The following is a 26315-nucleotide window of genomic DNA, read 5'->3' as shown; positions in this document are numbered from 1 at the left end:
TATCTGCCTCCACCATGACACTGGGAGCGCGTTCCATGCACCCACCACCTTGTGTAAAAAGTTACCAAACACATCTTTAAATTTTGCTCCTCTCACCTTAAAGTTATGCCCTCTAGTCTTTGACATTTCCACCCTGGGAGACAGGTTCTGACTTTTTACCCTATCTACACCTCTCATAAATACTTCTATCAAGTCTCCCCACAGTCTCCGATGCTCCAGAGCAAACAAAACAATATGTCTAGAGCAGTTACAAAGTAAGAAATGTAATATTAAGAGCTGGAGAAATTTCTTCTCTGAAGAGAGTGGAGAACCTGCGGAACTCATTATCACAGAAAGCTGTGGAGACTCTCACCAGAATACGGCCTGGGTTAGAGGGTTGCAACTAGAGCGAGAGGTTGGATAGAATTGGATTGTTTTCTCTGGAACGTCGGAGGTTGAGGGGAGGCTTGATAGAAAGTGCATAACATTATGAGAGGTAGAGATAGGGAAGACAGTCAGAACCTCTTTCCCAGGATGGAAATGTCCAACACAACAGGGCATTGATATAAGTTGAGAGGGGGAGAGTTTAATGGAGATATGCAGTGGAGATTTTACACAGAGAGTGGTGGGAACCTAGACCCATTGCCAAGCGTGATGATGGAAGCAGATACAATAGTGGCGTTGAAGTGGATTGTAGATAAGCACGTAGAAATGCAGGGAATAGGGATATGGATCATATACAGGCAGATGAGATCAGGTTAACATGCTCGGAAGGAACATTGAGGGCCAAAGGGCCTATTCCTGTGCCAAAATGCATGAGGGGAGAGTACGAATATGGCTTAGAGGTGAATGAGCAGCCCTCATTGTGCTGATCCATTGCCACCAGAGGAAGAATACCATCAATAATATTTCAGGCAAAGAAAGGTTTGTCTGGATTTACTGTAGAAAATTTGATGAAACATTGTTGACATAATTACCATGATAATGCTCAGCAAAAGGCCTTTGTGAAGGGTTTTATATCATAAGGATGTGAAAATGATATTATTTTAAATGTTTATTTCCACTTTTACAGATTTCACAAATAAATAGTAACATATCATGTTGAAAGGTGCACGCACATTCACAATGTAATATGCAACATCGTAACTGAAGATGTGAAATTACACCTCAGCTTATGCAATTATCTTTGCAACAATTTACATAATTTGTCAACCATTTGCACAGTTATGTCAGGTTCTGAATATTATCTACAGTATTATGACGGGGGCTTCTGCTTGTTCTTGGTATTCTTTAGCAATCATCCAAAATGTATCAGAAAGCAATGTGCTTAACATTGAGACATGATTGACATTGACTGTGGCCCTTGGTTCTGGACTCCCCAACATTGGGAACATTTTTCCTGCATTTTCCTGCATCCTGCACATGATCCATATCCCTCCATTCTTTGTGTAAGGAAGAACTGCAGATGCTGGTTTAAATCGAAGGTAGACACAAAATGCTGGAGTAACTCAGCGGGACAGATAGCATCTGTGGAGAGAAGGAATGGGTGATGTTTCGAGTCGAGAACCTTTTTCAGACTTCTTGTCTCCTTCCATTCTTTGGTGGAAGTAGAGAAGCATTCCTTCAAGGAGCAATAATGTAAAAAGGAAACAATTTGCTTAGTTAGTTTGTTTGGAAAAATGACGTTGGCTGCAAAAGTTCAGTGATGCATTTCACGTTGTTACACTGTGGCAAACACAGGCAGAGTGTCAATCGTTCCTTCACAGCAGAAATTTCCCTTCAATTTTTGATATTTTGACAAACAACAATGTCTCTTTTTTTCCTGCTGAATCTGTGTGCAACAAAAGTATAATTTCCCAGTACTTTCAACATTTATGAAAGGGTTTTGAGGTGCACAACAGGGATGAAAAAAGTACGATAATGAAAGATGGAGTTAAATCTGATGCTTCAGGAAAATGTTTTTTTTGTTGGAATAATTACACTACCAAAGGAATGGGTCTGCACTGAATTGCTTTATAAAATAGCCTAACGGCATATTAAAATGTCAGACTAGTCTTCTCTGAAGCATTATTTTGCATGAATTAGATGAGAGCAATTTTCAATGCCTTGTACGGATTGAAAATTTTATGCAAAAGAGCAAGGCTTTGAAATTCTGTCAACATTAATCTAGCAGAAGATTTTTTGTTTGCAGGATTTTAAGAGTCTTGTAAGGGGGAACATAAAACAGTATGGCACACATACAGGCTCTTCGGCCCACAATGCCTGTGCCGAACATAATGCCAGGACCAATTCTTATCTGCCTCAACAACATCCATATCCCACCATTCTCTGCATATCCATATGCTTGTCCACAAGTCTCTTAAATGCTACTATCATATCTGCCTCCACCCCCTGCAGTGCATTCCAAGCACTCACCACCTTCTGTGTAAAAATGTTGCTTGGCACATCTCCGATAGTATTTGATATTTTGATCTTAGGAAAAAGGTTCTGACTGCCTATGCTATCAAACTGCCTCAAAAATCCCCTCTGGCAGAATAATCAGCCCTATGTCTATCCAAATTGATATATCTTATCCCTCAGAATACTCTTCAGAAACGCCTACCACAGATGATAGGCTCACTGTCCAGAATTCCTTGGCTATTCCTTGCAGCCCTTCTGAACTAGAGGCACAATATTAGCCACCCTCCAGTCCTCTGGTACCTCACCCGTGTTTAATGATGATTCATGTACTGTATCTCAGCCAGGGTGCCTGCAATTTATTCTCTAGCTTCCCACATGGAAACAGTAAACGTTAATGCCCATTATCCAGTTTTGCTGTAATGTCCTGAGGAACAGAAAACCTTTAAAAGTTTAATTTGACTGATTTTTTTACGCCAGCATGGATTTAAATCTCTAAGATTGCTTTGAGCTTAATTTGGCTTTATTAAATTTCAAGGAAGGAAGGAAGAGATGTGCAAACTTTTCCGACCTCAGAATGTTCTACGTGCTTTGCACCCGATGTAATATTTTTGTAATGCTTCCCACAGACACAGATAAATGATCAGATATTGAGTTTCAGTAAGGGAGCTGATGGAGGATTTTGATCCAAAAGGCCAACTACTCCTGACTATTCCTTTCGACCATTTCCCCCCCCCGCCCCAATCCCAATCCCAACCGATCCACTCCCCACAGATGCACTGTTTCTTCAGTATATTGCTGTGTTCCTGTAATGCTAATAGAGGGCTAAATATTGTCCAGGTCACTCAACATTGTCGCAGCAGTAGAGCTGCTGCCTTACAGTGCCAGATACCCAGCTTCAATCCTGACTACGGATGCTGTCTGTGTGAAGTTTGTACGTTCTCCCTGGGACTGCGTGGGTTTTCTCTGGCTGCTCCGGTTTCCTCCCACTTTCCAAAGACGTGTGGGTTTGGCGGTTAATTAGCTTCTGTAAATTGTCCTTAGGGTGTAGGATAGAACTAGTGTACGGGTGATTGTTGGACGGCGCTAAATTAAACAAAACTAAACCGCACCACCCTATACAGATGCACTGAGTTTTTAGTTTTTACTTTTAGTTTTTGAGATACAGCATAGAAACAGGCCCTTCGGCCCACCAACAACCCCATACACTAGCTCTATCCCATACACGAGGGACAATTTACAATTTTTTAACAAAGCCAATTCACCTCTAAACCTGTACCTGGGAGGAAATCGGAGCACCCGGGGAAAGCCCGTGTGGTAACAGGGAGAATGTACAAACTCCATACAGGCAGCAGCCGTAGTTAGGATTAAATTCAGGCCTCTGATGCTGTAAGGCAGCAACTCTACTGATGTGCAACCGTGCTGCCCATGTACCTTCAGTACATTGTTTGTTGTTTCACTAATACTGATTGAGAGCTACGCATTATCCAGGTGACTTCGCATTGTCCCAATGGCTTGTGTGGGAGACATGGGCTATTCCTTTCGACCAATACCCTCCCCCCCTCCCCAATCCCAACCCCTCCGCTCCACTCCTTACAGATGCACTGAGTTTCTTCAGTATATTGCTGTGTTTCTGTAATGCTACGAGGGGGCTAAGTATTGTCCAGGTCAGGCAGCATTGTCACAGCGGTAGAGCTGCTGCCTTACTGCGTCAGATACCAGGGTTCAATCCTGACTACGGGTGCTATCCGTGTGGAGTTTGTACGTTCTCACAGCTTATCATCTCATCTGCAGGACCCACCCTTGACCAATGCAGCACTCATTCAGTACTATCAACTCCGGTAAGATTTCAACTCACAATTTTGAACTCAGAGGTTAAGAGTTACAGACTATGACAGCTAGGAAACAGGTCCTTATCTTGGTACAGTTAACGCCTAACTCCTTATTTGTCAATTAAAGGCAACCTTGGATGACGTAACTAAAAAAAAAGTTTTTTAAAAGCTCTGTGAGTTCTGACTAGAATTGGAAGTTAGCAATTTTGTTTGTGAGAACGGAAGCAAAGAGCAAACAAACGTCGTTTGGTTGCTGTACAGCTGGAGATGGCTTGTCGAAAGAACTTGATTTATTTTTTTCTTGTGGGTTTGTTACAATTGACAATGATATCTGGTCAAACTCTTAAACAGGAAGAATACAAGGCATCCTGGACTGAAGAAAAGGTAGGGACAAAGATTTCACTATGAAACAACTACATTGGTAGAGATTTTAAAGTAGAGCATATCTCTTTGGCTTTCGAATGGTGTTGCCATTAGAAGGTCATGAATCACAGTATTACTAATGCAGTGGTTAGGAAATAGAATCATACAGCATGGAAGCAGGCCCTTCAACTGAACCTTTCTATGCCGAGATGGTTGATTTACTGAAAGATACAGCATGGAAACAGGTCCTTCGGCCCATCGAGTTCATGCCGACTATCGATCACCCCTTTACACATCCCACTTTCGCTTCCACTCCCTATACACTCGGGGTAATTTCCAATGCCAATTAACCTACAAACCCGCAGGTCTTTGGTATATGGGAAGAAACTAGAGCACCCAAAGGAAACCCACTGAGTCTCAGGGAGAATGTGAAAAACCCATACAGATAGTAACCGAGGTCGGGATCGAATCCAGGTCTCTGGCACTTTGAGGCAGCAGCTCTATCAGCTGGATGAAGGTTTACAGTATTCAACATGGCTTATTTTCCTTTTGATTGTCTGTCAATACAAGCAGAAGTAAATTCATGCAAAATCCCAATGTGAAAGTAAATGTGGGTGTAGCAGCAAACTTCTGGGCCCCATAGCAGTAGCGTCCACATCGCAGGGCTGGAAACTGGAAGTGTCTTGAGCTAATTCTGCTACCACCATCGTCTATTGTACCGGATGATAGCTCCCGCTGATTGTCGCCGGAAGCTGGCGTCCTTTTCAGGACGGACGATGACAGTGATGTCAACATTTGAAACATGGATGATGGACACGAAAGAAGAAGAAGAAGAAGCAAACTTCTGGCCATCTGAACAAAGCAGGTCAAGAAGTCAGGTAACAGGTTGAGTTCGGAGAGAATAGAAGTTTTGCTATTATTAAACTTTCTGCAGAGCACAATACAGTCACGGAATGCTGAACATGTATTGATTCAGACAAACGGTAGTGCAACAAGGGGGCAAAGGGATTGGGCTAAGATATTACAGGGACATTTCACACCTCTGAAATGATAGGTAATGATCACCTTGAACTGCAGCAAACCTAATCCTCTCCCATTCTCTTTCTAGTACCACAGTTGATATTTATCAAGGTTTTGGGTATCAATAATCACTAGAAGATTAACTTGAACAGCCCTGTCAATATACAAAAGAAACAGTAGGACAATTTGTAATTTCGTTTTTTAGAGGCACGGTGTGGAAATAGGCCCTTTGTCCCACCAACCCTGTGCCGACCAGCAATCACCCAAACACTAGTTCTATCCGACATACGAGGGACATTTTACAGAAGCCAATTAACCTACAAACCTGCACGTCTTTGGAATGTGGGAGGAAACTGAAACACCTAAAGAAAACCCACGTGGGACAGGGAGAACGTACAAACTCCATACAGATAGCACTCAAGGTCAGAATCGAACCCGGGTCTCTGGCGCTGTAAGGCAGCAACTCTACCGCTAAGCCACTGTGAGAGACAAAGGCTCAGCCCATACCTACACACCAAATACAAAGCTTGATTCAAGAACCTGAATGATTCCCAGCATTTCCCTAAATGATTACTATCATAAAAAGTTTAGGAAGTCAGATTTATCCAGGAATGAAAAACATTCCTGATGTAGCCTTTGCCACCCTCCCACCATCTACTGACTCCTCCACTGTCAACCATCTGCTTCCCTCCCTCTGTCATCTGCCTGATTCGGAGATATCAAAGTGCCAGTATACATCAACAAGGAGGGAGGGCTGGGAGTAGGCAGCAGGACTGCAATCATTTTGGAAAAACTGAGAAAAAAAACCCAACCCTGAGAAAGATTCACATTGAATTCTCCAATTTTAGGTAACTAACTCTTCCCCCACTCCTTTTTCTCCTCCACTCTTTGTGTCCCATCTGGACTCGCACCTATTCCGCCCCCCCCCTTCCAGTTACATTCCTTCCTCCGGCTTCACAATTCCAACCTCCTCTGGCCTTATCACATGGCTTCTGTCTTTTCTTTCTGACATTTGTCCAACCATTTATCTATCAACATCCTCCCTCACCTGTATCCAACTATCTCTCGCCAGACTTTGTCCGGCCCCTCCTCTCTCCCAGCATTCTCCCCCCACCCTATCACAATCATCTGCAGAAGTGTCCAGACCTGAAACACCACATCCCTGTTCTCCAGGGATGCTGCCTGACCCGCTGAGTTACTATAGCATTTACTTCTGAGAAATATTCATTGTGGCTTCAGATTTCCTGGAGATAGTCCAGATGGGATCAGGTCCTTTAACTAACAAAGAGAATCACCAGCAAAATTCACATTACATAATGGGAGAACTTGAATTGGTCTCAGACATATCTCTGCCACCCCCCTGCGCCCCTCCCCTCATGACCTACTTCAAGGCACTCATGGGCCTCATTTGCCATTTTGAATGTTTGCCCAAGTAGCATGTCATGTTTTCTATTGACAACCAATTCAATATGTAGAAGTGAATTGCATTCGGAAAAAAACTCAATTGAATTTGGAATCTTTGATAAAAAACAGAAAATGTTGGAAAAGCTTAATAAGTCAGGCAGCTTCTATGGAACAAGAAACAATTAATGTTTCAGGTCAAAATTTTTTTTGTCAGAATTTAGAAAAAGAGAACACAAATAGGGCGGCACGGTGGCACAGCGGGAGAATTGTTGCCTTACAGTGCCAGACACCCGGGTTCGATCCTGACTACAGGTGCTGTCTGTATGGAGTTTGCATGTTGTACCCGTGACAGCATGGGTTTTGCCTGGGTGTTCCAGTTTCTTCCCACACTCCAAAAATGTGCTGGTTTGAAGGTTAATTTGACTTCTGTAAAAAATGTCACGTGTGTGTAGGATAGTGCTAGTGTACGAGGATCGCTAGTCAGTGCGGACTCGGTGGGCCGAAGGGCTAGTTTCCGCACTGTATCTCTAAACTAAACTAAACTAAACTAAAAGTGTAAACTCCGCACTGACAGTAGTTAAGGTTGATATTGAAGAGAAGGGTCGCTGGCAACGTGAGGCAGCAGCACTATGCAAGGTAGCCTTAAGGAAGGTAGACACAAAATGCTGGAGTAACTCAGCGGGACGGGCAGCATCTCTGGAGGGAAGGAATGGGTGACGTTTCGGGTCGAGACCCTTCTTCAGACTGATGTCAAGGGAGTGGGCGGGACAGAGATAGAATGTAGTCGGAGACAGTGAGACTGGTGGTAGAACTGGGAAGGGGTAGGGGATGGACAGAGAGGGAAAGCAATGGCTATTTGAAGTCTTTAGGAAGATTGCTTGCATTTGCTCACAGTTAGCCTGTGATGCCTATACATCTCCAAAGGCAATTATCTTCATTCCGCACGCTCTGTCAAGTATTGGAGAATTTGTTATGTCTCTTGCGATTGGTACAGGGTTTTGGGATATCATTAATGAACATAAAAATAAATCCTATTATAAATGAACTAAAAGAATGGATATGTCGTACTGTTTTAATAGTAGATTTTTTAAACATATCTTTATATTTTTTGGTGTGACTTCAAATCATCAGCTGCACCATCAGGCCAAGGACATGAAAGCCTCTGCTATCAAAAACATTGCTGCACTGACTAATGTTTCTTTGATGTGGCAACAATATCTGAGACCAATGCTTAGGGAGAGATATCCAGGGTCTGCTGGAATTACTGTCGTGCGTCAGGTGAGTGTAAAACACAATGAATTTTGCTGTTGAAATTAAATAACATGCTTAAAGATATGAGGTGAGGGCAGATATGTAGTTCCTTGTGAATTAATCTTGCGTAATTGGGAAGATGGAAGAGTGAGCCAACCAAGACAGTTAAAATGTTAAGAAAATTCAATACGCTAGTACAGTGAAATTTGTAAAGGACAAAAGGCAAGCGAGACGCAAACTTCAATGTTATGCATAAAGAATAAAGATCAAAACATACAAATATGATTGCAGTCATTTATAAAATATTCAAACTAAATAGAAACAGAAAAAATTGAAAGCCCTCATATTTTGAAATACCGATGTGAAAGATTACAATGCATTTTAATAAAGCTATGCTTTTTAGGCTCATGTAGATTGCCAAGAGTAATTGCAGCTATATATAACATCAGAACGTTTCCAAATTGAGTGCCAAACTCAAGGAAAGTTTAAACTATACTTTACAATTAGATTCCTTTGATGCATACAGCAAGTCAAAGATTTAATCAAGATGGTAGATGTCAGAATCAGATAGTCAAGAGTCCATTTCCCAGGGTGTAATTAAAAAAATAATGGGCATAGTCATACAGCATCGAAACAGGCCCTTCGGAGCAACATGTCGACCAAGATGCCCCATTTATACTAATCCCAGCTGCCTTTGTTTGACCTGTGTCACTCTAAACCTTTCCTATCCATGTTCATCCAGAACTTTGTGTTTTGCTCAAGCTTCCAGCATTTATTAGTTCCTTATGCCTCCTCTCTCTCCTCCCTCGAACCTTTTCTACTTGGGCATGTGCGCACTCACTGGCTCAAAATTGAGAGAAGGAGATTTATGTGACCATTTACATAAAGTGCTAGGTGCCTGGAACGTGCTGCGGAAACAGATATGATAGCAAGGTTTAAGAAGTACTAAGATAGATACATGAACAGGAAGGAAATTGAGAGATGAAGACCACGTGGAGGCGGATGTGCAGTTTAAATAGATACAGACATCATGTGCCGAAGGCACAGTTCCTGGATTTTAGACTTTAGACTTGAGATACAGAGCAGAAACAGGCCTTTCTGTCCACAGAGTTTGCATGGACCAGAGTTCACCCCGTGTATTAGCACTATCCTACACACAAGTGACAATTTTACAATTTTACCGAAGCCAAGTAACCTACAAAACTATACATCTTTGGAGTGTGGGAGGCAACCAGAGCACCCAGAGAAAATACTCTGCTATTCTGTGCAATGTTCTAAATTTAAAAATAATTGTTCCCCTTGAACACTGAATATTTCAAAACATCTACTCATCGTAACCAAAGTATAAATCCCTTTAATGTAATTTACTCAATTATAGCGGGAGGACTTGGTGAGAACATGAAAAATAGATTCATAGTCACAAACGGCGTCCATCTTGTCCAACGTGTAAATGCCCCATCTAAGTTAGTCCCAGTTGCCTGCATTAGGCCCATATCCCTCACAAGCTTTTCTATCCTTGTACTTGTCCAAATCTCTTTTAAATGCTGTTATCGTATCTGCCTCAACGACCTCCTCTGACAACATGTTCCTGATACTGGTCACCTTTTGTGTGAATGAGTTAATGTCACTGATTGATGAATTATAACCATACTTTTGGTGAAAAATCATTGACCTGAAACATTATTCTGACTGCAGGCTTTCAACCTGTTTTCTTGCATTTTCTATTTTTATTTCAATTTCCAGCCTCAGCAGTGTTTGTAATTTGAAAAACAAAATAGAAGGGTTATTAAAGAAATGAACTGAAAGGAAAGGGTGACATGAATTAATTGAAATGCTTTGCGTAATCTGGCAAATCTCATACCAGTTTCAGTAGCTGTAAGGCTAACTTAGGATCCTCCTGACTCATCTATTTTTTTTGGATCTAGCACTAATTAAGTTTTATTAAATAATTTTCTCTCCACAGCACATCAAAGATTGTTTAGATGAACTCCAAGCTGGCTGGACAACTGTAGAGGATACTTTCCAAGAATCAATACCCTATGGAACGATTACATTTTCAAATATTATCAGTACCCTCAATACTACAGCCAAGCGAAGGTTGGTGCTGGCCTGTCACCACGATTCAAAATACTTCAACAAGTGGTGGTATAACAGAGTCTACATTGGTGCCACAGACTCTGGCGTGCCCTGTTCTATGTTGCTGGAACTGGCTCGTGCATTGGACTATTTGCTATTTAAGATGAAGGTATGACTTAAGAGATGCTAAATCAAAGGACCAGATAATTAACTTGTTTAAATATCACATGCAATTCTGTGTCCCAGGAACAACTGAACCAGCCACATCTTTGTTCAAGAACTGGTTCCAGCCACACAGTGGGCTACATTCACAACTCAAGAAATAGTAGTGAGTTGTGGACGTAGCCCAGACCGTCACACAAACTAACCTCCCATTGACTCCATCTACACTTCACACTGCCTCGGCAAAGCCACCAGCATAATCAATAGTCAATAGTCATTTATTTGTCACATACACATAAATGTGTAGTGAAATGAAACATTACTCGCAGTTCAACAATAAGACCAATAAGAATAATCAATAAAAATGCAATAACACATACAATCACAAACTAACACCAAACAAAAGAAACATCCATCACAGTGAGTCTCCTCCAGTCCCTCCTCACTGTGATGGAAGGCCAGAATGTATTTTTCTCTTCCCCTGCCGTCTTCTCCCGCGGTCAGGCTGTTGAAGTTACCACGTCGGGGCGGTCGGGGCTCCCAACATTGAAGCCCCCGCCGGGTGGAGAAAATCCCGCAGCCTATTTCAGGCCGCGCCAGACGGTGAAAGGCCCGCGGCCTGAAATAGGCCGCGGGATTTTCTCAAGGATTAGTCTCACCCTGGACACTCCCTCTTCTCCCCTCTCCCATCGGACAAGAGGTACAGAAGTTTGAAAATGCATACCTCCAGATTCTGGAACAGTTTCTTCCCAAAGATAGATACAAATTGTTGGAGTAACTCAGCAGGTCTCTGCAGAAAAAGGACTAGCGACGTCTCTGGTCTGGACCTTTCTTCAGAGCTGCTGCCAGACCTGCTGAGTTACTCCAATACTTTGTGTCTATCTTTGATATAAACCAGCATCTGCAGTTCTTTTTTTGCAGTTGCTTCCCAGTTGTTATCAGGCAACTGAACTGTCTTCTCACCAGCTAAAGAGCGGTCCTGACCTCCCATCTACCTAATTGGAGACCTTTAAACTATCTTTAATTGGACATTATTGCACTCTTGCACTAATTGTTATACCTTCTATCCAATATCTGTGTACTGTGGACGGTTTGAATCTAATCATGTATAGTCTATTAGTCTATAGTCTTTAAAACATAAAGGTTTTTCACTGTAACTTGGTACACGTGACAATAATAAACTGAACTAGATGAAACTAAACTATGCCTGTGGAAACAAGGAACTGCAAATGCTGGTTCATACACAAGAGGCCATAAAGTGCTGGAGTAACTCAGCGGGTCAAACAGCACCTCTGGAGAACGTGGATAAGTGACATTTCAGGTCGAGACCCTTATTTAGAGAATTGTCGAAGGTTCCCAGCCCAAAACAACATCTATCCATGTTCTCCAGCCACATACATACTATAACCACAACAGCAGTTCAGAGGCATGGCAGCCAGCAACAAGTGACTCACCTCCTGACACTCCATATATTTTCCACATCTACACGGCACAAGTCAGGAGCATGATGGATTTTCTCCTGTTGCCCGGATAAGTGGTCTTCGACAACTGTCAAGAAATTTGACACCATCCATCACATATTCATCTCACCACAGGCACACAGCGATTGTATTATATGCCATTTTAGTCCCCCAAAAATGTTGACAGCTGCTCTCAAACTCACAATTTCTATCCTCAAGAAGGACAAAGAAAGCAGGAAGATGGACACAAAATACTGGAGTAACTCAGCAGGTCAGGCTGCACTTCTGGAGAAAAGAACTAGGTGATTTTTCGGGTCAGAACCCTTCTTCATTATGGAGATGTGAGGTGTAGAGGTACTTCAGACACCAGTCTGAAGAAGGATTCTGATCTGAAATGTCACTTATTCCTTTCCTCCAGAGATGCTGCCTGACCCGCTGAGTTACTCCAGCATTTTGTGTCTATCTATGGTATAAACCTCCAGTTACTTTCTGCAGTTCCTTCCTGCAAGGAGAAAGCAGGAATATGTGAACACCACCACCTGCAGATTCCTCTCCAAGTTATGAAGTGTTCGTGTTCTGACTTAGAATTTTATCCTTTGCCCTGTCTTAGAACCTTATCCATTGGAATTCCTCTCCAACAGCAAAGTAGCATTATCTTCACTAGAAGGACTGCCACTGTTCTAGGCAATGGCTTACCACCACCTCCTGAAGGGGAATTAGAGATAGACAATAATTAGTGTCTTGCAAGCCCAAACCATATCCCAAAATGGTCAACAAATAAATAAAAATCCTAATGCTTGTAAGCTTTCTAAAAAGTGGTTGTCCTTGTCGCAACATTCTTAAATATTAATATGTTTTACCTAAACATTTAAAGAATATTTACTTTTAATCAGAGCACACAAAATAATACCAGCACCAACAGTCAATACCAATTCTGATAATAATTACAGTAACATACATAGAAACAGAAAATAGGTGCAGGAGTAGGCCAGAAGGCCCTTCGAGCATTCAATATGGTTCTGGCTGATCATCCAAAATCAGTACCCGGTTCTGTTTTTTTCCCCGTATCCCTTGATTCCCTTATCCCTAAGAGCCAAATTTAGTACTCTCTTGAAAACAAGTTGTTGCAGAAGTCTACGTGATTATTTTAACCAATTATTAATCTTTTAAAGGTACTATCCAAGCATTAACAAATATCTGATAAACTCAAATCCAGGAAACCAATTTAAGACCACAATGATGTACTGATTAATTTTCAGGGAGATATTTATTGACAAATGTGCAAATAAATTATTTACATTATTAGCAGTGTTCAATGTCTCACTATCTACATCTGGGAGAATCACTGTTTCTATTTCAGAAGTACTGTTTCAATTACTTCTGTTTCTCCTCTCCCCCTCCTCTTCCACCTACATTTCTTCCTCTAGCTTCACGATTCACAACTCTTCAATCCTTTTGTCTCATTTCTTTTATCATTTTAACTCTGGCCTCTGTCCAACGATATTCCTACCAATCCACCCCCTCCCTCCATCACCTGTATCAACCTATCCCCTGCCATGCTTTCACCTGGCCCTTCTCTCTTCCAGCTTCCTACCTCCACCCCCCTACAATCAATCTGAAGAAGGGTTATGATCCAAAACGTCACCTATCCATGTTCTCCAGAAATACTGCCTGTTCGGCTGAATTACTTCAGCACTGTATCTTTTTCTGTAAACCAGCATCTACAGTTCCTTGTTTCTGCAGAAGCACTGGTTATCAGAAACTCATCCTATGCAGTTACATAATGACTTTGGCTACTAGACTACGTCAGAATTTGGTCATTCAGTGGTAGTTCTATACAGTACTTATATTTCAATTATTCTGCTTGATTAGAATACTCCAGGAAGACCAGACCTAACCTTGCAGCTCATTTTTTTTGATGGACAAGAGGCACTGGAATATTGGTCTGAGAATGACTCACTTTATGGTTTTCGACATTTGGCAAATAAGATGGAGAGGATTGCACACCCACCTGGTTCAACAAAAACTAATCAACTGCATGCAATTGTAAGTATGATCCATATTTGAGGCAGGGAGAGTGTGAGAAGCAATTGTCAACACAATAGCCAAAAGATATTTCAATAGAAAGTTCCAAAAGATCAATGCTAACAATCATTGATGACAGAGGAGTTCTTAAACAACAAGTAAATCTATTTTCAATGCATATTATCTATGTGAAGTTGGACTGCATGTATCAGTGTATCCAGAAACTGATTGCAGAAAACTAAAAAGTTACTCTAAAAATAGATACAAAGTGCTGAAGTAACTCAGCGGTTCAGGCAGCATCTCTGGAGAACATTTGGACAGGTGAGGTTTTGGGTTGGGATCCTTCTTTGGATTGATTGTTGTAGAGGGAGAAAGCTGGAAGAGAGGTGGTGGTGGACAGAGACTGGCTGTATTACTCTGCTGGTTTATTGAGGAAGCCTATTAATCCTATCAATTCAATGAAATGTTGAACTGAGACCATCTGTTTTCTTTGATAAACAAAATTCTATAGCATTATTCTTGTTTAAAAAACAAGGAACCAACCAGATAATATTGATCAATATTTATACCATCACTAAATTTGGTTACTATCTATTGTCGTTGGCGATAGCTGTGCACAAAATGACCGTTGCTTCTTTTGTTTCAACTGTGATGAACACTTCCAAAATAATTCATTATTGTAAAGTTCTTTTAAGTGTCTAGACAGAGACGGCATAACATACTTTTACACACATGATGTCAATGTGTGCAACCCATGCCACTGTGAGGTCAGCAAGCCTGACTGTAAGATCAAACTATCTACTTATTGGCTGTGAGTTCAGAGGTCTAGTTATAACCAGACCAGATTAGAATATCAATTTAATATTTAGGTCGTTTTGGAGTGTTTGATTAATGGCGAGATATGTTTGGAGTTGATTAATTAATCAATTAACAATAGCACGGCATTGGATTTCTCATATTACTATTAGTGTGAGATTGATGTTTTATTTATGCTGGTGTAAGATTAGAATGTTTGTATTAACAATAACATGAAGTAGCAGTGACTGTTTAATAGCAACTAGACCAAGTGGACCCGTTGGGGCCAAACCTCTCCTGCATAGGTGCAGCACCCTCTCTTCCCCCCTCCCCCTCCCCTCCCTTCCCTCCCCCTCTTCCCCTCCCCTCCCCCCTCCCTTCCCCTCCATCTCCGTCAACCCCCCTTATCTTCCCTCTTCCCCCCTCCCTCCCCCTCTCTCCCGTTGTCTTTAAAATGTGAATAACTTAAAAAATATAACACTGATTTCAATGAAACTTTTTCCATTAGCACCAATGGGACGATGGTGAGTAAGGTGGGCCTAAAATTGTTGCACTATCGTGTACCGTTTTGGCTGTAGTTCAGGAACAAATAAACAAACAAACGAGAGTTTTAGTATATAGCTGTGAGATTAAACTACATTTGATGCTGCTTTTACTATTTGGTTGCCTGACTTGCGTGACAAATTTGCAGATGATACTGCTGTATGTTAGATCAGTATTAGTATTCTGGACCATAGTCATTAGCTTCAGGCAGATCTTATTGTAAGGAATGTTCAGAATAAAAAATGCTGAATATTTAACCTGGATAACTGTGGTATTACACAAACTGGCAATACAAATACTTAACGATTGTACAAACTGAAAGGAAAGGCAGTAAGGTGGAAAAATAATTGTCTGTGCATTCTAGTGCATGAGTCATTGAGTTTAAGAAACCTGATTATTTTGACCTTGTACAGACTTTATCAGGTTTCACTTTTAAAATTGTGTTGACTTTTGTGCTGACGCTTGATCAAATTGCGGTTTGGCAATGGTGCAAATGTCTAATTCCCATTATGACGTGATTTGATTTTTGGATTGGTCACACTTAGAATTAAAGGTTATCCTAAGGTTATCTTATCTAAAAGGAATTTACGGTGCTCCATGAAGAGTTTGTTCAAATTCCAGGAACCACAATCTGTCTGAAGAAAGGTCCCGACCCGAAACATCGCCTATTTATGTTCTCCAGAGATGCTGCCTGTGTGGAGTTCGCATGTTCTCCCTGTAACCAAATCGGTTTCCTCTGTGTGCTCTGGTTACCTCCCAATTTCATACACAAAGATATACAGGGTTGTAGGTTAATTGGCTTCTGTAAATTGCCCCCAGTGTGTAGGGAGTGTATGCAAAACTGGGAAAACATTGAACTCGTGTGAATGGGCGATCAATGGTTGGTGTGGCCACTCTGGCCTGTGGGTATGGTTTCATGCTGTATTTCAAAACTAAAGTAAAGTAAACTAAACTAATTTAACAATTCTTTGTATTACCATTAGGACCTATTCATCTTGTTGGACTTAATTGGTGCGGCAAATCCAAGATTCCCAAGTTATTTTCCAAATACAGTACGGTGGCATAAAAAACTGCAACAAATAGGTAATTAAAGTTCATAAAATATTAGTTATCAATACATTGGTGGCTTTAATATGTTACTATTATATTAATAACATGGGGAGGTTTCAGCAACCTTTCCCTCAGAGAAATTGGAACAATATGGTTGGAGCAGACTTTACAAAACACTCATGATCTCATTTGGCTCCACACATAAATCCCCTCCTTTGTCCTTGAATGGATGGACCTGTTCTTTCGTGTATGTGTATGTGACAAATAAATTTGACTTGAAAATTTGACTTGACTTGAGCTAGCCTCTTGTTACTAACATAAATATAATATACTGGGAAATACAACATAGAACCAAATTCCACGGGAACAGGTCCTTCATCTCACAATGTCTGTGCCAAACATGATGCCAAGACCAACTCTTATCTACCTACATATAACCCAGATCCCTCCACTCCCTGTATATCCATGTGCCTAAACAAAAGTATCTTAAATGCCACTATCGTATCTGCCTCCACTACCATCCCTGGCAGTGCATATCAGGTACTCTCTATTTTTTAAAAACTTGACCTGTACATCTCCATTAAACATTGCCCCTCTCAATATGCCCTCTAATATTTGATATTTCCATCCTGAGAAAAAAAGGTTCTGACTGTCTACCCTTCATATTTGCATAGATTCTACACTAGCTGATTCAGATCATAATAGGTAAACCAAAAGCCCTTTCTAATTTTTGTAAGTGTTGTCAAGGAATGATGAAAAAATGGGGAATTGTGTTGTTCATAGGCAGGTTTATCATTCTTAGCGTTTCGGAAATAGAACTAAGGGAAGGAGGAATTGACATAGGAATGGGAAATATTTAGCAAACTGAAATATGTTCTTAATGGAAAAAACATGAAAGTTGAAAAATGAATCTGAGCAGGTTTTCCTTTCTCCATTATGCTCTTAATTAACTTTTCATTACTGTAATGAAAAGCAGCAAAATTTCAGACTGGCCTGTGGTGTTACGAAGAGTAAAAATAATGTCGATATTATTCTAGTCATGAAATGTCAGAACCCTTTTCCCAGGGTGCATGGGTCAATGACTAGTGGGCATTATTTTAACATGAGAGGGGCAAAGTTTAAAGGAGACTGGACGGGCGTGGACCTGTTGGGTCCAAATCTCTCCTGCGACCACTCCTGTGGGCGTGGCAACCCCGTTGGGTGCAAACCTCTCCTGCGGGCCCAGCAACCCTCCCCAACTGACGATCTGTGGACCCGTTGCCGGCTGGTGAGTGTCCCCCGGGGCCATGGGCAGGCAAGGGAGGACAGGGAAGGGGAGAGGGAGCCACTCGCGTCGGCCCCGGACGTTCATCACATTGGCCAGAGCGAGCCGTGAACCCGTTGGGTGGAAGCCTCTCCTGCAGCGGCAGCTCAGTGGAGACGGTCATCTTGCTTGACCCACTGCCGCCGCGCTGCACCATGGGAGGAAAGGGGGAGAGCACATTTATTAAAGTTTATGAAGTTAATTGTTTTTAAAAAGTAACAAAACTGATTTATTGAGACCGCGGGGGAATGGTGAGTAAGGTGGGCCTAAAATTGTTGCTCTATCATGTACCGTTTTAGCTGTATTTCGAGAATAAATCTATCCACAAACAAGATGAGAGTTTTAGTAATATACTAGGCCAAGTGGACCCATTTGGCCCATTCCTCGTTGGGTTCCCACTATGACATGGAAAAATCGCGTCTGTTCTTTAAATAACCTAAACACAATTTCAGTTGTTAATGAAAATGTAAGAATTAAATCAATTTTTTTTAGAATAAAATTAGTTGATCTTGACTATGCTCGGCACACACATTGTGGGCTGAAGGTTCTGCGCTGTATTTTTCTATGTTCTGATGGAGTAACTAAAAAAAATGGGAGAACTGGAGAGAAGATGATACTAGATCGCAAGAGATCATTAATCAGGAGCATGAATTTATCAACCAGTGGATAGCTCACTCCCAATCGTTAATGTGAGATTTAGAATACATTTGATTTTAATGTCACTCATGTAGATTACTTTTGCCCCTAGAAAATCTTAATGATGTGAATTTTTCAATGTTGTAACCACAAAGTAATTATGTACTGATACTGCAAGGAAACTAAGATACCTCTAAATTGCAACATACCAACTTAATTAACTTTGTCTAACAGAGCAAAAGCTGCATCGTCTGGGGATACTGAAAGAACATCCCGACGAGGTGAAGTATTTCTGGACAAAAATGCCATCTGCGTACATTAATGATGATCACGATCCATTTTCACAAAGAGGTACGTTGTGGATTAGGACAAGGGGGGAAGAAACTGGGAGGAGGAAACATTTCCTCTGTAATGTGTGGTAAAACTGTTAATCCATTTATACTCAGTGTGACCTCCTAGATTATGTACATTGTACCCCAATTTATTGGCAACTGAATAAGACCAATTGGATAATGTTTTTGAAGAACTGGCTCAGGTAAGTCGGGTAAATGGCCTCTTGCTGGCTGTGGGATTCAATGATACTTCATATTTGTTTCATACCTTTTTCATTCACCTGCCTGTGGCTGTGCAAAGCTGGCCTGAAGAGACAGAACTCTGTTCAGAATATATACTTCGATGGTCTTTTGTGGTATTCAGAGTATCACCCGAAAGTATCTCCCAAAATGATATAAATACAATAATAACATAGTGAAAAAAATTAGAAGTAAGATAAGAACGTAGAGAGTTAAAAGAGTGCAGGAAAAGAAAAGAAACATCTAAAACTACAACTACAATTAGTCAATTGGCAAAAAATTCAAGGTCTTCCGTAGCTTGTGACAAAATTAATACTAGCTCCGGTTTAAAAAATATATATTTTTAGAAGCAAGGGGAAATAAACAGGACAGGCCCAAAGGAATTTAATCCAAAATAGGCCAGTTTTCCCCCCTAGGGTGTATTAGTTAAATGTTAAAAGTAAGATTTACATGAGTCAAGTGTTACTTGAACTTCTTATTGGTAGTGATTAATAATATTTTTTTATTAATAGTAGTTAGTAAAGATTAATAGTCATATAGCTTGTTCACTGGTCTTGGAACTTTAAATTATAATGCCTTATAGCCCAATCAGTTCTCTGCCAGTAATTACAGCCGTGGAGTGGTATTCATCCCTTCAGCGAGTTTTCAATCTCTCGGGCGAATTCGAATGCTTTATTGTGATCAGTATAAAAGGTTTCTGTCTGCTTGTAGGTGACTCGCAATTTGGCCGGGTACAACATTCCGAATCTGAGCGATGGGATCTTCCTCAAAATTGATCTTGTCTCGTTAAAAAGTGCTCTTTTCTTTACCACCTCAGCAGGATAATCTCTAAAAATACAGATATTGTCGCCTTGGAATGATAAGTTTCTGTTGGTAGCGATTCTCGACAAAATATCTTCTAAGACGTGAGAGTAGTGTACCTTTAATATCATATGCCTTGGGGGAGCGTCAGCAGCTGGCCGAGCTCTCAGTGCTCTGTGGGCTCGATCCAGCAAAGGTTTTGTGTCCAGTTTCAAAACATCCCGTAGGAGTTCAGCAGTGAAATCACAGAGGTTTTTATCTTTCTCTTGGCCTTCTTTAACGCCAACAATCCTTAGGTTCTGACGTTTAGAGCGACCCTCTAAGTCAATGCATTTTTCGGTTACTTTCGGTAGTAGATCAGATAGGCGTTGAGTCTCCGTTAATACCCTTTTTGTTGTTTCAGCGCTTGTCTCAGCTAGAACTTCCAACTCGCGTATAGCCCGTCATGTTGATGTACCGTAGTAGTAATATGCTCCAACTTACTGGTAAAGTCGGAATCCAGCTTTTGTAGTTTAGAGTTTACTTCCACCATATGTTCGTTCATACTATCACATATTCCTTTTTTCACTGATGATAACTTCTCACTGATGATAGTTGATATTTCTCCCTTCAATCCTTTCAACGATATTAATTCATCTTTCATTTCCTGAAAATCATCCTTCATACTTGAAAGCTCCTCACCAACTATGGTTCGAAATTCCTCCAATCCAATTTTTTTAGGCTGTGGCTTTCGGGGCTGTTTGGGAATTTCTTCTTGGGTCGGCACTGGAATTGAGGCTGAGGCTGATGCTTCCATCTGACCTGATTCTTCTTCTGGCAGCCTGGCCTTGCCAGCTCATTTTGCAGCAGTTTTTAACGGGGGAGTGCGACTTATCGACATATAAACGGTAGGAGTCACGGTCTGATGACTTCACTCACCCTTCGTTGAAAGTTATCGGCAAATTTCAGTGGACCCGTCCCGTTCTTTCCCCTTTAAGATCGGATTTTCTTCGGAGCTAATTGACACGTGGCTTTATCAGAGCATAGCGCCACCGGAAGTCAACCTCCACTCAAGAAGAATGCTATGGTTCATGTGACAAACCGTTTACTTTATCATAGACCATTTAATCTTTAAGATGCAAGATACTACTACGAAATCTGGGGGTAAAGGTATTACATTTTGTAGCTGGAATGTCAAGGGCATTAATGAACCAATCAAAAGAGGTAAAGTACTTTCACATCTAAAATCAATTAATGCTGATATAATGTTTCTTCAGGAAACCCATCTCAAAAACATTACACATAATAGACTGAAAGGCAAATGGATTGACAAATTATTTCATTCATCATTCTCCATTAAATCAAGAGGGGTAGCCATTTTAATCCGTAAGGGTATACAATTCAAACACAGTTTGCAGCCCGGTGGTATGAACGTCGACTTCTCCAACTTCAGATAGCTCATCTGTCCCTCCCTTCCCCTCCTCCTTCCCAGATCTCCCTCTATCTTCCTGTCTCCACCTATATCCTTCCTTTGTCCCGCCCCCCTGACATCAGTCTGAAGAAGGGTCTCGACCCGAAACGTCACCCATTCCTTCTCTCCCGAGATGCTGCCTGACCTGCTGAGTTACTCCAGCATTTTGTGAATAAATCGATTTGTACCAGCATCTGCAGTTATTTTCTTATACCTCTTCTATTGTTGATACCGAAGGTAGATATGTCATATTAGTGGGTGAACTGTATTCTACAAAACTGATATTGGTGAATATCTATGCACCAGACTTTGACAACCCGCTATTTTTTAAGAAAATATTTAATACTATTCCAGAATTTGGACAATACAATTTGATAATTGGAGGAGATTTAAATTGTACATTAGATCCTTATTTGGATAGATCGTCAACTCAAAGGAAAATAAAATCCAAGTCATGTGAATTATTAAATTCATATATAAACAGTGCAAATATAAAAGACGTTTGGAGAATTGAAAACCCCTCAGGCCGTGAGTATTCTTTTTATTCACCAGTGCACAAAACATATTCAAGAATTGACTACTTCTTAGTGGACTCCAAACTCATTCCTTATACGTATAATTCAAAATATCATAACATTATTATATCCGATCATTCCCCTCTAACATTTAGGGTAAAACTACAAGGAGTAACGGAGAAACAGACTAATTGGAGATTCAACCCACAAATCTTAAACGAAACAGCATGTTACGACTATCTCAACTTGCAGATTAAAACCTTTTTTCAGACAAATGATCTCCCTGAAACATCTGCCTCCCTGCTCTGGGAAACATTCAAAGCGTTTGTGAGAGGATGTATTATTGCCTTTCAGGCTTCCCAAAACAAGAAGAACCGAGCTGAACAACATGAGCTAGAAAGACAGATAAAACAGCTAGACACAACAAACGCGATCGCTCCTTCTATTTTAATACATAATGAAATTGCTGCTGTTAAATATAGGTTAAATCATATACTTTCAGCTCAAATCTTAAGGCTTTTTCAGCATACTAAACAAATATATTTTGAATTTGGAGATAAGCCACAGAAATTGCTAGCTCGACAACTCCGTAAATTAGAAGACGAATCCACAATTCATAAAATCAGATCAGACAACGGAGACTTGCTTAAATTACCCAAGAACATTAACGAGAGATTTTTGCAATTTTATCAGACATTATACTCATCAAACATAATAGATAGCCCTGCGAATATGCAAAACTTTCTGCAGAAATGTAACCTCTCTGGTTTAAATGACAATGAGAGAAATTTACTGGGCGCAGAAATAACTACGAATGACATTGAAGAGGTCATTAAGTCCTTGAAAAATGGGAAGACCCCTGGTCCTGATGGCTTAAATAATGAATTTTATAAAAAATTTAGTGACTTGATCTCCCCACGCTTACAAACTGTACGCCTTTAAACAACAGATATTACCACAAACTTTGACTGAATCAACAATAATACTTATCCCTAAAAAATATAAGGATTCTGAAGACCCTGGTTCGTATAGAGCCATAGCTCTTTTAAATACTGATCAGAAGATATTAGCTAAAGTTTTAGCCCATAGATTAAGTTTAGTTATTGATAAATTAATACACCCTGACCAATCAGGCTTTATATCCAAACGATATTCTTTCTATAACCTAAGGCGCTTGTTCAATATAATATACTCAAATAGAATATTAAACGAAGACTTAGCAATCATTTCGCTAGACGCTGAAAAAGCATTTGATCAAGTGGAATGGCCCTATCTTTTCTCCGTGATGGAAAAATTCCAACTCGGTGAAAACTTTTGCTCATGGGTGAAACTTTTATATAAAACTCCAACAGCTAGAATACTGACAAACCAAATGTTGTCACCAAAATTTCACTTATCCAGAGGTTGTAGACAAGGATGTCCACTATCTCCGCTTTTATTTGCCCTCGTTATAGAACCACTCGCCGAGAGTATCAGATCACACCCAGACATTCACGGCTATAACACTAAACATACAATTAACAAAATTTCCTTATATGCGAATGATGTACTATTATACATCACAAACCCTGAAATTAGCATTCCGAATTTACTAAATCTCATAACTCAATTTGGCTCATTCTCCGGAGATAGAATTAATTGGTACAAAAGCGAAATTATGCCAATTACGGAACAAAATCCGGCTATACTTCAACAATTCCCTTTTAAAATTGCCTATGAAAAGTTCAAATACCTTGGAATCTACGTGACTAGGAAATATACTTCTTTATTTAAATCAAATTTCCCTTCTTTAGTTACTAAATTACATAGAAATATCCAATTTTCTCTAAATTTTCTCTGTATCTCTAAATCTAAAAAAAATCTAATTTTGGAAAACACTCCCCATTTCACTAGCTGGTCGAATTAATGCTATAAAGATGATCTTCCTCCCACAGCTACTATACTTATTTCAAGCAATCCCGATACACCTTCCAAAAAAGATTTTTCAAAAAAATTGATTCAATTATTACTAATTTTATTTGGGATTATAAGACCCATAGAATAAATAAAATACATTTATGCAAGCCTAAAATTAATGGAGGATTCGCTTTACCAAACTTCCTATTTTATTACTGGGCAGTTAATATTAAAAATATAACCTTCTGGCTGGACGACATTGATCGGCAACCAGATTGGTTAAAGTTGGAGAAGGAGGATTGCTTACCATTTGACATTGGTGCGACCTTATTCGCCCCAATAACTTTGAATAAAAAAACATATGGAGGAAACCCGATTATACATAGTGTTATCCGTATTTGGAAACAATTAAAACTCACTTTAAAATGGAGTAATTTATCTTTCTTCCTACCCATTGCAAATAACCCTTCTTTCAAACCGTCTGTCTCAGATAGAGGATTCATTCAATGGAAAAGTGATGCAGCACCCTCCCCTCCCCCACTCCCCCTCCCCTCCCCCACTCCCCCTCCCCTCCCCTTCCCTCCCCCTCCCTCCTCCGCCCCTACCCTCCCCCTCCCCCCTCCCCTTCCACCTCCCTCCTCCCCCCTCTCCCCACCCCCTCCCTCCGCCACCCCTCTCTCTCCCTCATCCACCCCTCTCCCTCCCTCCTCCCCCTCCCTCCCTTCACCCCCCTCCCCTCCCTCCTCCACCCCTCCCCTTCCCCCCCTCCTCCCTCCTCCCTCTCCCCACCCCCCTCCATCCCCCCTCCTCCACCCCTCTCCCTCCTTCCTCCCCTTCCCCCTTCCCCTCCCCCTCAACTCCCCCTTATCCTCCTCCCCCCTCCCTCCCTCCCTCCCTAGGAGATAGATTTAAACTTTAAAATGTGAATAACTTTAAATATATAACACTGATTTCAATGAAACTTCTTCCATTAACACCAAAGGGATGACAATAAGTAAAGTGGGCCTAAAATTGTCACGCTATCGTGTACCATTTTGGCTGTAGTTCAGGAACAAACAAATGAGAGTTTTAGTATATAGATGATGATTAGACTCTTTTGTTAACACAGACTATGCTCTTTTCTCTTAAAGGCATAGATCTTGAGGAAATGTACATTTGCTGAGAATCTTGAATTCTTGAAGTGCTTGCCATAGTTGGTCTACTGCCAATTCCTTTAATATCATGTTCCAACATTTGTATTCAATTCTCTTCCTAAAAGCAAGAAATTAGCTTTATTCAACTTCAAAATTTTAGTTTCTAACTGATCCGTATTTCTCTCTAATTGTACAGACAATTCTACTGTATGTAATCTCTTTTGCATGGAATATTAACCACAAGATTACTGATTAATCTTGTCCCATTGCACAAAAAAAAGTCTAAGACAGCTTGTTCCCTAGTTGGTTTCATGATGTACAGTTCTAAAAAAAAATGTACACTACCATATTGTTATCGTTATTAGATAAAAATTAAAACAGAAAGTCTATGTGTTCCTTCTTGCTAAGCGAATCAACTGCTTAGTAGTACAGGATTTCACTGAAAATGTAAGGGGGAGAATGAAATGGTGATTAATAATGCAAGTCAGAAAAGGAAAGATTGAGACAGTCGATTCCGTAGTGACAACAGCAGTGAATGATTAGAGTTTCATGGCAAGATCAAAAAAGTATCTGAAGAATGAATGTCTTTGAGTAGTTTGTTAAAGTTCATACATTTCATGATCATATGTTATACGGAAAAAAAAAAATCAATGCAAACCATCACTGTTTTTGTTTTATAGGTGTTCCCATTCTGCATATCATCCCTACCCCCTTTCCTCAAGTGTGGCACAGCTTGGAGGATAATGAAATCAATCTAGATTCAATCACCGTTGATAACCTTAACAAAATACTGCAGATATTTGTTTATGAGTATCTCAGACTGTAATTTGCTCCTAGCACAACAAAAAATAGTAATTATGATTATTAAGTACTTCAAACAAAGTAGAAGTTGGCAGCAGTAGTCCCAGTAGCCTTAATGAAGGTAGGATTTACAAAGTAACAAAACTTGCTCTCTATTAATACTAGTTCACATTTAATTCATTGATCCAATACTCAATGTTGCTAACCAACAAAAGATTCATCTTGACTATTTGTGGTAAAAATGGATATCAATTGATGCTAACTAATGAAAGCTTCAAGCTATGCATTCTTGGAACACAAGGCACACACTGTATCAGTTTTTTTGGTGACTTTGTTTTAGTATAGTTTAAAATATTTGTTGGTGAAATGTAGAAGTTAAATGCCTTGAAAATATATCTTTTTGTTATCATTGTTTATATTTAACCATTTTGGTAACATGTACTAGTGTAATTGTAAAATGGGTGTAAGTGTTTTAAGATGTGACTAGATCATCAGTTCAATGTTTGTTGTTTGAAGTTCTAAATGTGGAAAAGATGATCCTACATAGGTTAAGAAAAGCACAGCTACAAAGATAACTACATGGCATAAATACATGAAAAGCCAAACTACATGGTAGTTTATAAAAAAAACTTCAGAATTAAAAGTTTTGGATTATCTTTGTATTTTAAACCGAGAAATAAACTCTTTTGAGTTGCTGATGATAATGAAGGGTGCCATTGCAGAGCTTCCACCAAGAAGTGCTTGGATTAACCTGGCCTCAAAATACCTGTCAACAGAAGTGTTGCCACAAGAAGATCCACATTGAAGCTTTGCAACTCCGACACCTCTGTGACAGTTAACTCCCAGCTTAC

At 40.3% G+C, this 26315-nt stretch overlaps 2 protein-coding genes across 2 annotated transcripts in view; one reads left to right on the top strand and one right to left on the bottom strand.

Annotated features, from left to right (window-relative positions):
• Positions 1-26315, bottom strand: part of mocs3 (molybdenum cofactor synthesis 3) — a 121437-nt gene that overhangs the window by 85271 nt on the left and 9851 nt on the right. The window contains exon 2 of the mRNA XM_078405090.1: positions 11939-12032. Coding sequence (XP_078261216.1) covers positions 11939-11966 — 28 coding nt within the window. The 5' untranslated portion in view covers positions 11967-12032. The remainder of the gene's footprint in view (positions 1-11938; positions 12033-26315) is intronic.
• Positions 4476-25489, top strand: LOC144596589 (glutaminyl-peptide cyclotransferase-like). The gene is made up of 7 exons (XM_078405093.1): positions 4476-4592; positions 8127-8273; positions 10210-10491; positions 13817-13990; positions 16291-16390; positions 18531-18647; positions 25344-25489. The coding sequence occupies exons 1-7, from the start codon at positions 4476-4478 to the stop codon at positions 25487-25489; spliced, it is 1083 nt and encodes a 360-aa protein (XP_078261219.1).

This window comes from Rhinoraja longicauda, chromosome 9, assembly GCF_053455715.1.
Source record: "Rhinoraja longicauda isolate Sanriku21f chromosome 9, sRhiLon1.1, whole genome shotgun sequence".
NCBI lineage: Eukaryota > Metazoa > Chordata > Chondrichthyes > Rajiformes > Arhynchobatidae > Rhinoraja > Rhinoraja longicauda.
Note: the sequence above shows the minus strand (reverse complement) of the source record. Positions and strands in the feature narration are given on the sequence as shown.